Here is a 13935-nt window from a genome sequence, read left to right on the forward strand (position 1 = left end):
GATAAAAAAATTGTTTCAGTTTTAAGTAAAAGTTATCTAATTACTTTTCTTACGTCCTATGCTCACCAGAGTTAAAGAGATTCATTTTACATTAATTAATGTAAAATGTATCGATTGGTCAAAAGAAAGCACACGTACATGGACGGCTATGGTTTTAGAATTTCGGAAATTGACTCAAATTACCCGTAACATTAAAGAACTAAAAGTATTTAACCGTTTCCGCAATAAAGTGGGTTAGAGTTATATTTCAAAGACACATCAGAAAATGTCTGCTACGGAAGACAAACTTAAATTAACTACATTTAAAACAAGTATAAGCTTTGTTTAAACACAGTTAAGGTTTTCACACCCGCACAGATCTTAGTTAACTATTTTCAATACTATTAGTTACTTTCGGTTCGGTAGTTCTAAATTAAACATCAGTTTAAAAGGTGATTTTGCAGTTAGTATACTAGATGCAGCTCTAATTTCAAAGAAATTATAAAGTTCTCTATGCTGACCGGAAGATTATTCAGTAAATTAGGTTTGTTTATTGTCTAGTATTTAAACCGAATAGATTAATTAACAATATTAACATTAATCAAAGTAAGTTGGTCTAAAAGAACCAGTTTTACCCCCTAATTCATAAACGTTCACTAAAGTTATCAAGCCGATAAAGTTCGTTTGTCCCTTTCTATCACACCAATACGTCGGAAAGGGACAAACGAACTTTATCGGCTTGATAACTTTAGTGAACGTTTATGAATAAGGGGGTAAGACTATGTCACTATGTGGTTACTTTCAAGCAAATGATTCCATAAAATGTCTTTGAAACAGATAATATAAATATGTACTAGCTAAAATAACAAGAATCTGAAAAGAATATATGTGACGGACCCAATCATGGACAGTTTAAGAAAAAAATTGGCCTGTTTTTGATATTTCACTGATAAATGTAAAAATTCTACCGCCAAGCGTATTAAATCTTGAATGTCTTATCCTTCTTCTACATTTCAAGCGTATTGCAGAATAGATACTCCTATTGGTTTCTTCATAGTTGACAAATGAAAACTAGGTGTTTTTTCTCCAATTATGGACGGCAGTTCTCCAGTAATGGATCCCCCATTATGGACAGTGAAATAAGTTTAAAATTTTACTTTTAAAGCCAACTGATACGCAATGAGTCAATTTTATACACCATAAATACAATTAGTTTGGGTTATTTTAACATAGGATTGTTTCTTGTAAATTTTGGTTTTGTAAATTGTTCCTTGTCCATCATAGGAGGTACGCAGTTTTTCGGGTCCAGTAATGGACACTCGCAAAATAACGTCATTTCTTTATATCTTTGGAGCAACAAACTAGTACGTTTTATACCTTATCTCATGCTTAATACAGTAAGTAAAACGCATTCAAGATTACACCGTGCGTTATTTTTTTATTATTTTACACATGAACTCATCTCTCTTAGCAACATTACTAAGAATTCGTCTTGATATTTTTTTCAGTAAACTGGTGAATTTTATCTTGTCTCCAAATCCTTCAGAAACAACCGAATTAATTGAAACTTCAAAATGAAACAGCTCTACAACTCTAGTTTATGGTACATAGCCGACAGTTTTTAGAAACTTATTTTAAATACTTATTTTTAAGGATTTGTGTTTTTTTGTCCATAATGGCATCACCGTCCATTATGGGGTTTACCTTACGTACTTACTTCCAAAATTATTTATTTATTTATTTATTTAATCTTTATTGTACACAAAGAAAGAAAAACTTATAGTACAAAAGGCGGACTTAATGCCAGACAGCATTCTCTACCAGTCAACCTTTAGGCAAAGCAGAGATATTGTGGGCGGTGATATTACTAAAACTCTACTTTCGGAAGTTAAACAGTTAATAAAATCCTTTTGGAAGTTATTTAAAAACTGCATTTCAAATCAAAGCAAGCGAAGGATTTCATTAAAAGGAACATCATCCACTATCGGAACCAGCTTAGTCTATTTTAGGAGTAATCGCTGTCTATTTGGATTCTGTTTTATGACGAACTAACATCCTGTGGTCGAGTTTAACTGTTTAATTATGTTGGTTTGTCTGTTTGAATTGAGTATATTAACATACTCCGTTCAGAAAATCATAAATATTTCAAAATACGCATTTACTTCACCAGCTTACCATATGCAATGTCCCAGTTGACCATCATGGTTAGGAATTAGGATGACAAATTAGGAATTATTCAATAAATTTCTCCTAGCAGACGATTGACCTAGCCGCTAGCGTGAAACCGCAAAGGGGCTCTTGTGTAAGCCAAGACAAATTCTTGGTAATCGCGCCAGCCAAATAATTAAGTAAGGAGTGTAAGGACTGATAAATAAAAACTTACCTCAACCACTTGCCGAAGATCCTCAACGTAGACGTTCTCCGTCTGCACGATCTCCGCGCACACGCGTTCCAGTTGCGAGAGCCCTGACACTTCGTTCCAGGATTGCCCTGAAATTTTATATTGGTTTGACAAAGCTGGGGGAAACAGGTGTGTCTTTAATGGAGAAGGCTAGCTGACTTACGTGTTAAAAAAAAATTGCAAACGATACGCAGATAGAGAGAAATCTAGCAGAGCGATGGACTTTAAATGCAAATTCAAGAAATATGTGTAAAGGGATAACGGATAAAGGACCATTCCACTAATGTCAGTCCAAATTCCTACGTCTTTGACAAACTACGTTATGTTGGACTACAATTTCCTTTTGATTCATTTTACACTAGGCATGTGACTTATAAAACACTAATACGTCGTTTAATGGTATACAAATTAAGAAACTCACGTGGTATCTCCGTGTGTCTCTCCTCTGTCGCACTATTGTTCAAAATACCCGCACTATTCACAAAATTATTGCTACCGTTCGCCGAAGCCATATCAGCATCACTATGATCATCCAAACTCTCGATAGAAGCCAAATACGCAGAGTTCACTCCTCCTTTATTCTGGACACCACTACTTGAGGTCGAACTAGAAGACGCAATGGAACTCATAGAGAGCGGTCTAGTCACTTCTATAGGCGGGGGATGCAATGTATCTTTCGCTGGTAACGTTTTCAAATTACCCGTTGACCCTACTACTTCAGGATAAGGACCACTTTTAGCTAGTTTTGACGGACTCTCACTCTTACTAACAAAGTCTTTTCTATTTAAACTATTGGTTCCATTTGGGAATGTATCTGAAGGCACTTCGGTCTTTACTGGTTTTTGAGGAGAGTTGTCTTTTGACGACAGTTTTATATCGAATTCTCTATCGTTTGAGGATATAGAGAGCTCAATAGATTGGTCGATGTACGGTAATGATAGAGATTCGAATGCTGTCTTATTTGCTACAGGCACATCGTAAATCGCCGGTCTATTATTCGTTGGGACATCGTATGTTGTTTGTTCATCTATTCTAAAATCAGGCTTTAAAGGTAATTTCGATGGAGATTCTTCTTCAATTTTCTTTCCAAAACTCTTCATACCACACGGTTGGTCGTAAATTTCTACAGAATCTAAGATATCAACACCAGATTGGGTTAGTTTGGAAGTCGCTCCAAACAGAGGTATATTCGATCGTTGTCTAGTAGAACTTCTAGCGTTATTCCCTTTCCTTTGAAACTTTACCGTAGTAGTCTCTGATGCACTTGAGATCATCCTTTTCACGTTCGGCGATAAATAATCAAATGTCGATGTCTCTGATACTTTATCTTTAAACGTCCTTTGCACTTTTTCACTGGTATCACTGTCACCATTGCACCGTTTGTATAGAGAACTTTTGTTGACTGCTGCTATGGGTAGTTTGACACTGCCTACCATCTTAGCGGGATCTTTAGGCGGTTCTTCGATCATGAGGTCTACTGGTGGGTCATTTCTTGCGTCTTTAGCCTTCTCTAGAGCGCTGGCTTCTGGTCTTAGGCTTTTGGGCTCTAGCAAGGAGTCGTATATGCCTATTAGTGTTGGTGTAAGATCTGTCGTGCTACCTGTAACAATAGAAAAATAAACAGATTAGTTATGTTCAATTTTGAGCTTTGTGATTAAAGTCCCTTATAAGGATATTATTTCAACATTGGCAAATAGAATTATGTGGTTGGATTCTAAAATAACACTGGACAAATATGGATGAAGAGTGAAGGGCATACAAACAATTTAGCAGTATTGATTTATAATGTCATTTTTTTAAGGAAAAATGCCTTTAAAGGACGCATACTCGGAAGCGGATCATTCAACGCGTAATAAGTTAGATAAAAATTATAAAACGTTTGTAACTAATTCTATTAACCTGCCCAGATACATCAAACCGTCAATACCATCATTATCATTATCATTCTCCTAGCGTTATCCCGGCATTCATCCAGCCTGGGCTCCGCTTTGACAACTAATCCCAAGATTTGGCGTAGACACTAGTTTTACGAAACCAATTGCCATATGACTTTCCAATCCAAAGGGTAACTAAAGCCTTATTGGGATTAGCCCGGTTTCCTCACGATGTTTTCCTTCACCGAAATGCGACCGTTTAGTGCCATCATATCTTACAATAAAGAATTAGATAACTTAACTCGATCTGCAATTAAAGAATCATCAATCTGCTTTGTAACTGCACGTAATAAAGACGAATCATTTCCGATGAATCTTTCCATGAATTCTGAACCTTCTTCTTCTTACATTAAGTTAGTAATTGAATTTACTGATATATTAGTAGTCATTGACATTCAATCGAGTAAATAGCGAGTTAATGGATCAACATTGATCACTCTGACCTCCCTTTACATATATGAAATGTCACTGTTTGTCAAGCAGAACCCAGACTTGTTTCCTGCTATAAAAAATGTTGTCAATAGACCTGTACGGCAATTCCAAATGACAGTGCCATCGCATAATCTACTAGTCAGAAGGAAAAGTGCCTACATTATGGGTATTAGAATATATAATAAAATTCCAGCATATTTAAAGACCCTTACTTATACGGATTTCAAAAACAAACTGTATAAGTTATTGTGTGATTGTTGCTTTTATTCCCTAGACGATTTCTTTAGTTTTAAGTTTTAATATTAGATTTGGTATCAACTGTTATTTGGCATAAATGACAGCAGTCAATGTCAAACCTGTGTTTGTGCACGAAAAGGTAGCTCTGTTTCTTGCATGAATACAATCAAATTTCACATGCCGAATGGCAGAATATAGTATATAAGTGCATGCCCTGTATCTGTATCTTATATGTATGTTCTTGTGAATAAATCATTCATTCATTCATCATTCTTAAGCGATTTAAAGATTTAAATGTACGCTTTAGATATGGTCTAGGATCTACAATTAAACTGGAATGAGAATTAATGAAGGAGGGTAGTTAAAACCTGTACATTACGTGATGACTTTAGAACTAAATCTAAATCGGTTCATCCGCTCGGGAGCTACGATGCCACAGACAAACACACGCACACAGACAAACAGACAGACACGGCAGACTTACAATTATAACACCCCGTCGTTTTTGCATCAAGGGTTAGAAATAAAAAATCTAGGTAGCAGGAAATAGCAAATCATACATTTTAATATAATATATGTAATTTCGTTAATTGACATTGCCAAGAATAAACGAAAAACCAAGGTATCTATTAAGATACCTGCATGTGCATTAGCACTTAATAATGAAGTCTGTTAAAAAGGTTGTATTGTTACGATATTGTGTCACTAATAAATCTCGACTTTTGTCCCAAAAAACGCAGTGTCATTCAGTTTTATTGTCACCCCTTTTTAGCTTTTATCTCTCAATCCCATCACTATCAAGAAATAAATCAAAACATTAAAAAACCCTTTTACCCGATTATGTCATTAAGGTACGATTGCCATCAGATATATCGGAGCGGTCAAGACGCTCATAAAAATGCGAACACGCATCTATTGTCAAGGCGTGTTGAGATATTTTTGCTCGCCCCGGCCGCTCAGATATATCTGATGGCGACTGTATGCATTTAAAAACAACCTTTTAAGGTTATTAAACGGGACGGGACTTGATAAGGGAGGCGTGACTGCACTGTTTTTGGTCACTCTACATTTCGCCCTTATTTGACATTTTATTTTGAAACACAGTTGAATGAAGGCAGGGTCGATTATTACATGAGCTTATATGTTGGAAATGGTAAAGTATGCGGTGATAAATATAGTTTTGGACAGATGAAATAAACTGTCGCTATAAATGCTAGTAATGCTAATTAAGTTCATTTCATAAATAATAGGACGTCTGACAGGGTTTTTATGTAGTTAGTAGGTACTTAGTGTCTTACCAAGTCAATCACCACAAAAGTGCACAAAATATAAGTCTTTATTGTATAGCGATATTATAACTATTTTATTTAAGTTTCCATTTAATAATTGTAATCCAGTGACGTTGAGTGTATACTATATGCCATACGACAAATAAATAAATAACTAACTCGTTCGTCCAAATTTGTCATTTAGGTACCTACTTAGAAAAAGAATAAATATAACATTATCAATTGAGCTTTCGTTTTAATCTACAACAGTACTTGTACTATTTTTCTCATACCTGCATACCAACTACACATTGTAGAATCGAAGCGCAATCAGATCCAAAAGTCCCTCGGGCGTTAAAGTCAATTTACATGATAATAAAACGGAGACATGTTATTTAGAGGCTAACCCACCTGAGGATTTATTCTCGTGTATGTTGATTGATATTGAAAATTTATTGCATCCACTGTGCTAGGTAAAGGATAAGACTGAAGTCAAGTTGCATTGCAACCTTTACATTGACATCACAAGCATAACCCACCCGTTTAAAAAAAGTTTGTACATTTTACAGGCGTATTTTGATTTTAATAGGTTATGAGTCAGATTTAAATTATAAACATACATATTTCTAATAAGTATTTCAAATTAGAATACGACTACGGGTACGGAGTCATGTAAAAAAGAGGCAAAGTAAAAAAAAATAGTTTTTTTTTTAGTATGAATAGGCACACCTGATGGTAAGTGACGATGCGGTCTACGGTGGAGCACGCTTACCTATGAGATACCTATTAACTCTTGCTTTAAAGAGACCTGGATTGTACTCATGTGGAAACACAGACTCAGGCAGGGCATTCCACTCCTTGGCGGTTCGCAAAATAAATGTTGAAGCGAAACGCTTTGTGCGTAGAATCCCTCCGCGCAGAAGAAGTGAAAATTCGTAATGTGGAAATGAAAATAGGATGGGGTATTTCAAAATTCAAGTTGACAACACTGAGAGTTAAACGTTTAACGCTGTCAGTGAGCGTTAACGTTTAACGCTGTCAGTTGGAAGTCGCATTAGTAGTTTCATTTCAAAAACTGTAGGGGCAGATGGGTATTGGGCGTTAGAAAAATTCTGCGCGTTTTTTTGCGACAAACTCGTTTGATTGGCTTTTGTTTGGTTGACGATTTATAACGTACAGTCCGAAGTGAGCGAGAATTGCTGGTTGATATTAGATTGGTATTAAATTGATACTGAATTTTCATGTCAGAATATGCAAATTAATTTTGTATAGACGCTATGCATATTATAGTCATTTGAATTGTCATAAAGATAAAGGGTATCGATATGGTATTCTAGTGCATAGGTAAATCGAATGTAAGGTAACTTCACCTGTGTTGGACACATGAAAGTGGCATGCACCAGTTATGGACAGTATTATATTAAACATTTTTTTTATATTAAACTTTACTCAAGTTATTTATAAAACTAATTACGTACATATTTTACTAGTTTTTGTAAAAGACACAATAGTTATGGTAACTATATTATTAGTCCCCAAAAATTATGCCTGTGACACTGCCAAGTATTTTTAATGAAATATTTAAAAAAAATATTGGCTCTCTAAAATATCACAATCTTTTAGCTTCTTAGCAGCATAATAACTGTATATTTTAGTGTTAAGACGATACGGTAGGGGTCAATTCTCCATACAAACGCTCTCGACTATTTCCTCCCTGGTTTTTGAAGATAGAGCAATGATTTTTTCAACACAGATTCTTATTATTTTTATCTGTGTCGGAACGTTTTGATTTTTTTGATATTCTGCTTTTTAAAGACTCTAGAGCCAATCAATAATTTCCAAAAACGGCCTTTTTCATTGTGGCGCAAAAAAAGGTGTGATACTGAAGATTGGTTACAATTAACCAAAAAAGCTAAACGGTCCGACATAGATTATTTAATTGTTATTCAGATTCTCAAATTTTGTTCCGATTGATTAAGTTTTGAAGGAGGAAAGAGTCGAGAGCGGAACCTCGATTTTAAAGATTTTTTTGAAATATCTTTTGACTGAGTTGTTCTTAATGGACAATTTTTTTTTGATAAATCTAGTTAATAATACTTGTATATTTAACTAAAATTCCCAAGTTGAAAGGGGGGCTCTCTTCCATTTTAGCATTTTCGCTACCGTATCCTCTTAACCTGCTGAACCTTTATTCACGTATGAAATATGCAAGCAAGAATGTATGCAACAAAATCAAAACAAATGTTTCCTTCGCGCCTGCGCGGTGACTCATGATAGAACAATTAAAGGGCCACATTCACCTTGCAACTAAACGACGATTTTAGAGTAATTGTATTGAAAAATTATTTATAATTTTATAATATGTATTTATAACTATGCACATTTTGTAAAACAGTAGATAACTAATCTTCTTAGGAGGATGAAAATCGCGCGTGGTCCCGACCAGAGTTCTGTAAATATAATAAGTGAAATGTGGTGAAATCTAAAAACGGTAAGGGATGTGATGTTCTATATGGTTTTTACAGCACTATACAGGAAATTCCCAAATCGGTAATGAACTGCTGAAAATTCAATAACAGAAAATATAGAGTAGGTACCTAATTTCGCTTAGTACGTACGTTCTGCTGACTGTACCTACACTAATGTATTCGAAGTACGAATAGAAGATTTGGACTTCGCCCATTGCATTACCGAAGATAAAAATACTGACTCATCTTTTAAAGCTATACTCTCACGGATCCACAAGAGATGATATTACCACTATTATTCAATGGGTTTTTTACATTTTTCCTGGTTTTTTTTTTCGATATTTTAGTTTATATATTTCTATCTAATTATAGGTAAATAATGTCTATTTATTTCACAATAAATAAACATTTTAAAGAGTTTATCTCAAACAATTTCATTTAGGTACGAGAGTGTTCAAAATGTTCAAATTTTGTTTTTATATAATTTTCGTGATTTTACGGTTATTGACATACCTACACTAGTGTTATTGTGGAGTAAATATGCGAAGTAAACGTTGAAAAAAAAAACAAACTTATCATATATCATATGTGTACTTCATAAAACCTAAGTAGAATAACTAATATAAAACTACCTATGGAAACGCATTATATCGTGTGTAATGAATTTCCAATACATGATTTATTTCAGGAGTAACTATCGCGCTAACCGTTGCCCGTGGCTTCGCTCGCGTTAGAAAGAGACAAAAAGGAGCCTATGTTCACTTTGCCGCGAAGGACGGACAAAAAAACAGGCACACACACTTTCCCATTACCTATATAATATTAGTATGGATAGTTATGTTATTTCTCTTACGCTCCGCGCACACGGATGCAACAGTTGCACGGCGACATTTTTTGTCTCTGTCGTGCGTCCAAGGAGTGACGAAAGAGACAAAAAATGTCGCCGTGAAACTGTTGCATCCGTGTGCGCGGGCCCTTAGAATTCCGGCCAAAAGTTTAAAAAATACGCTGTAATATGAAGTCTCACTAGTAGTCGTTGTAGCATCTCCATAGGATCCCTTGTGCCAGTGAACTCTGGCCCCGGTAATGGAGCGCTTCCGTCCAAGACTGGAGTCTTCCTACATACATTAGGTCCATTACGTACGTGTATGAACATCGATTCCGGATTTACTGTGTTGTCATCACAAAAGTCAGACGTACCTGCTAAGGTACTAACCAAAGATGGCCACGGTTTTATTGTAAATAAAAAATAATTACGTTAAATTTTGTGTCCAATTTTAGCACTATGAAGCAAAACTGCAAGTTTTATTAAAAATTATAAAAATAAATACAACGACGGGCCATCTTAGGCATCGGAACCTTAATTGACTTTATAAGCAAAACTAATCTTTTACAAAACTAACTGGTCAAGTGCGTGTCGGATTCTCCGCCGAAATTTAACTACATTTTAAAATATGTAGTTTTAAATTAATTAAAACTATAGACTACTTTAACCTTGACACCAGTAAATTCCCGCATAGTTAACATAGTTGTCCATGTAATTGTCACCCATTGTACGACACACATTGAGAATGACAGTTGTCAAACGCTTTCATAATTCGTTCTGCCATTGTGTGGGAAAGGTCAGGGGATCAAGGGTGCAGGTGATGTCACTCGTGAAGACTCAGGTGGTCTATAGGTTACAGCTGAACTTTAAGCTGTGTGAACTGTACAGTCAACCAATTGGAACCCTAGGCCACTATAGGACTATGTCATAGTAAAGTTATAAATCAGATTGTAAGAAATCTCTTAGTGCTTGTTTTTTTTTTTATTATAAAAGTGCGAATTCGTGGAATATCTACCAAGTAAGGACGGAAACCGGCCGTGCGTCTAATTTTGACATGGTTGTGAAGTGGCTTAGGGTTCCAATTGGTTGACTGTACTGGGTGCGTAGCCGAATGGCACAAACGCTCACGAAACGAAACGCTAGTAGATATCTATCCCTATCGCTCTTGCGTATTGGCGCGACAGAGCCGGTTTACGTTTCGTTTTCGTTTGGCGTCGGAGAAATGCCATTCGGCTACGGGGCCTGGAGTACGTAAGTAACGCCATTTTTTTTTTTGCAAAAACAAAAAGGAATTAATTGCCTGTCTGAGCCGTGTCGTCTTTCTCTCATTTATTGACAATTAATTTTTAAGATTGAAAGTGACATCTACTGGGTCACCGTCGAACACTGGTACTTTTATCTTATATAGCTTTCATGATGTATTATTTTCTTCGGTATTATTTACATAATTATTTATCATTCACTACGTCTTTTTGTATTGCTCACTTCTTATCTTAGAGTGCTTAGTAAAGACCGTTCATAAGTAAATTAGGCCCTTAGTATTTTTCTTCCGCCTTTGTCACATAATAAATTAATAGTTTAAAAAACACTATAAAACACGCTTTTGTAAATGCACGTAAAAGCCAAAAATAAATTATGGATCGTTCAAGTTGTCTCTATTTGTGAGCTGAAGTTTAAAAACTATGTGCTTTTAATTATAATATTTGATTGTAAAAGCGTGGGGCGCTGGAACAGGAAAGACTTTTTGTATAACCACAGAATATATAAGTATAACTTGCTGATAAATCAAATTATGCTATGTTACGGGAAGGAGGTTACACAGATTGACGCGCTAACTGGAGTTGCAGCATGACTAGTAGGTTCTACATTAAACAGTCAAATCAATTAAAAGTCAGTGTTCAAAGTAGGTACCAGTTTGTCGAACTCAGACAAAATATGCGCTAGTAGCGAGGAGAGTCGACAGTCACCGACACTTAGAACGCCGCTTTTTTTCCGGTAATCAAAGTACAAAAGGGGAAAGTGTCTACAGTGACAGGATGCAGAGTTCTTGTTCGTGGACGAGATATCTTTGGTTCTCTTTGGTAACCCTTAGGCGGCATATGTAAACGTTATGTTCTTATGCAACTTCATTCGCCAGGAAGTTCGAATTAGTATTTGTTTACAAGAAAGTCTTTCCTGTTCCAGCGCCCCACGCTTTTACAATCAAATATTATAATTAAAAGCACATAGTTTTTAAACTTCAGCTCACAAATAGAGACAACTTGAACGATCCATAATTTATTTTTGGCTTTTACGTGCATTTACAAAAGCGTGTTTTATAGTGTTTTTTAACACGCTTTTATTAGGTCGTCGTGTATGTAACTATGTATGTAATGGAATCTGCGGAGGCTAATTTAACCATCTTCCAGGAGTCGTAGCGTAATGAAAATTGGCAGCTATATGTAGTTCCGATGACAATACAATAATATGGTACTGTTGAGCTGATCTGATGATGGAGTCGGAAGATATGAACTGGAACTACATGATGGAACCTCGTATCATAGCCGTTTTTGGGTTTCTTAGAAAAGTCTTGTAATGAACTTTGACTACAATTAGGTTTCAAGGTCTGATGATGAAGCCGAAAGATATGAACTGGAACTACATGATGGAACATCGTATCATAGCTGTTTTTGGGTTTCTTAGAAAAGTCTTGTAATGAACTTTGACTACGATTAGGTTTCAAGGTCTGATGATGGAGCCGGAAGATATGAACTGGAACTACATCATGGAACATCGTATCATAGCTGTTTTTGGGCTTCTTAGGAAAGTCTTGTAATGAACTTTGACTACAATTAGGTTTCAAGGTCTGATGATGGAGCCGGAAGATATGAGCTGGAACTACATGATGGAACATCGTATCATAGCTGTTTTTGGGCTTCTTAGAAAAGTCTTGTAATGAACTTTGACTACGATTAGGTTTCAAGGTCTGATGATGGAGCCGGAAGATATGAACTGGAACTACATGATAGAACATCGTATCATAGCTGTTTTTGGGCTTCTTAGAAAAGTCTTGTAATGAACTTTGACTACGATTAGAATTCAAGGTCTGATGATGGAGCCGGAAGATATGAACTGGAACTACATGATGGAACATCGTATCATAGCTGTTTTTGGGCTTCTTAGAAAAGTCTTGTAATGAACTATGACTACGATTAGGTTTCAAGGCCTGATGATAGTGCCGGAAGATAAGAACAGAAAAGGGGGGGGGGGGGGGGGGGGGGCTCGAGGGGGAAGCATGAAAGAAAGATCAACGTAGTATTTAAAATAAGTTGGATTAGCGTTTTCTTGTGACCTTTCAGAGCAAACAAAGGGGGCTCGGGGGCGAAGCCCCCGCATAAAAGAAAGATCAACGTTGTATTTAAAATAAGTTTGCTTAAGGTTTTCTTGTGATCCTTAAGAGTAAAGAAAAGGGGGGCTAGGGGGGCGAAGCCCCCCGCATGAAAGAAAGATCAACGTAGTATTTAGAATAAGTTGGGTTAGCGTTTTCTTGTGACCTTTAAGAGTAAACAAAGGGGGGCTCGGGGGGCGAAGCCCCCCGCATGAAAGAAAGATCAACGTAGTATTTAAGACAAGTTGGGTTAGCGTTTTCTTGTGACCTTTAAGAGCAAACAAAGGGGGGCTCGGGGGGCGAAGCCCCCCGCATGAAAGAAAGATCAACGTTGTTTTTAAAATAAGTTGGGTTAGCGTTTTCTTGTGACCTTTAAGAGCAAACAAAGGGGGGCACGGGGGGCGAAGCCCCTCGCATAAAAGATCAACGTTGTTTTTAAAATAAGTTGGGTTAGCGTTTTCTTGTGAGCTTTAAGAGCAAACAAAGGGGGGCTCGGGGGGCGAAGCCCCCGCATGAAAGAAAGATCAACGTTGTATTTTAAATAAGTTGGTTTAGGGTTTTCTTGTGACCCTTAAGAGTAACGAAAAGGGGGGCTCGGGGGGCGAAGCCCCCCGCATAAAAGAAAGATCAACGTAGTATTTAAAATAAGTTGGGTTAGGGTTTTCTTGTGACCTTTAAGAGCAAACAAAGGGGGGCTCGGGGAGCGAAGCCCCCCGCATAAAAGAAAGATCAACGTAGTAATTAAGATAAGTTGGGTTAGCGTTTTCTTGTGACATTTAAGAGCAAACAAAGGGGGGCTCGGAGGGCGAAGCCCCCCGCATGAAAGAAAGATCAACGTTGTATTTTAAATAAGTTGGTTTAGGGTTTTCTTGTGACCCTTAAGAGTAACGAAAAGGGGGGCTCGGGGGCAAAGCCCCCCGCATAAAAGAAAGATCAACGTAGTATTTAAAATAAGTTGGGTTAGCGTTTTCTTGTGACCTTTAAGAGCAAACAAAGGGGGGCACGGGGGGCGAAGCCCCTCGC

At 36.6% G+C, this 13935-nt stretch overlaps 1 protein-coding gene across 3 annotated transcripts in view; it reads right to left on the minus strand.

Moving 5' to 3' along the window:
- Positions 1 to 13935, minus strand: part of LOC125237242 — a 236611-nt gene that overhangs the window by 48681 nt on the left and 173995 nt on the right. For all 3 annotated transcript variants that reach the window (XM_048144256.1, XM_048144257.1, XM_048144258.1), the window contains exons 2-3: positions 2802 to 3980; positions 2363 to 2469 (exon numbers count right to left, since the gene is read on the minus strand). In XM_048144256.1, coding sequence (XP_048000213.1) covers positions 2363 to 2469; positions 2802 to 3980 — 1286 coding nt within the window. The remainder of the gene's footprint in view (positions 1 to 2362; positions 2470 to 2801; positions 3981 to 13935) is intronic.

Source organism: Leguminivora glycinivorella, chromosome 20, assembly GCF_023078275.1.
Source record: "Leguminivora glycinivorella isolate SPB_JAAS2020 chromosome 20, LegGlyc_1.1, whole genome shotgun sequence".
NCBI lineage: Eukaryota > Metazoa > Arthropoda > Insecta > Lepidoptera > Tortricidae > Leguminivora > Leguminivora glycinivorella.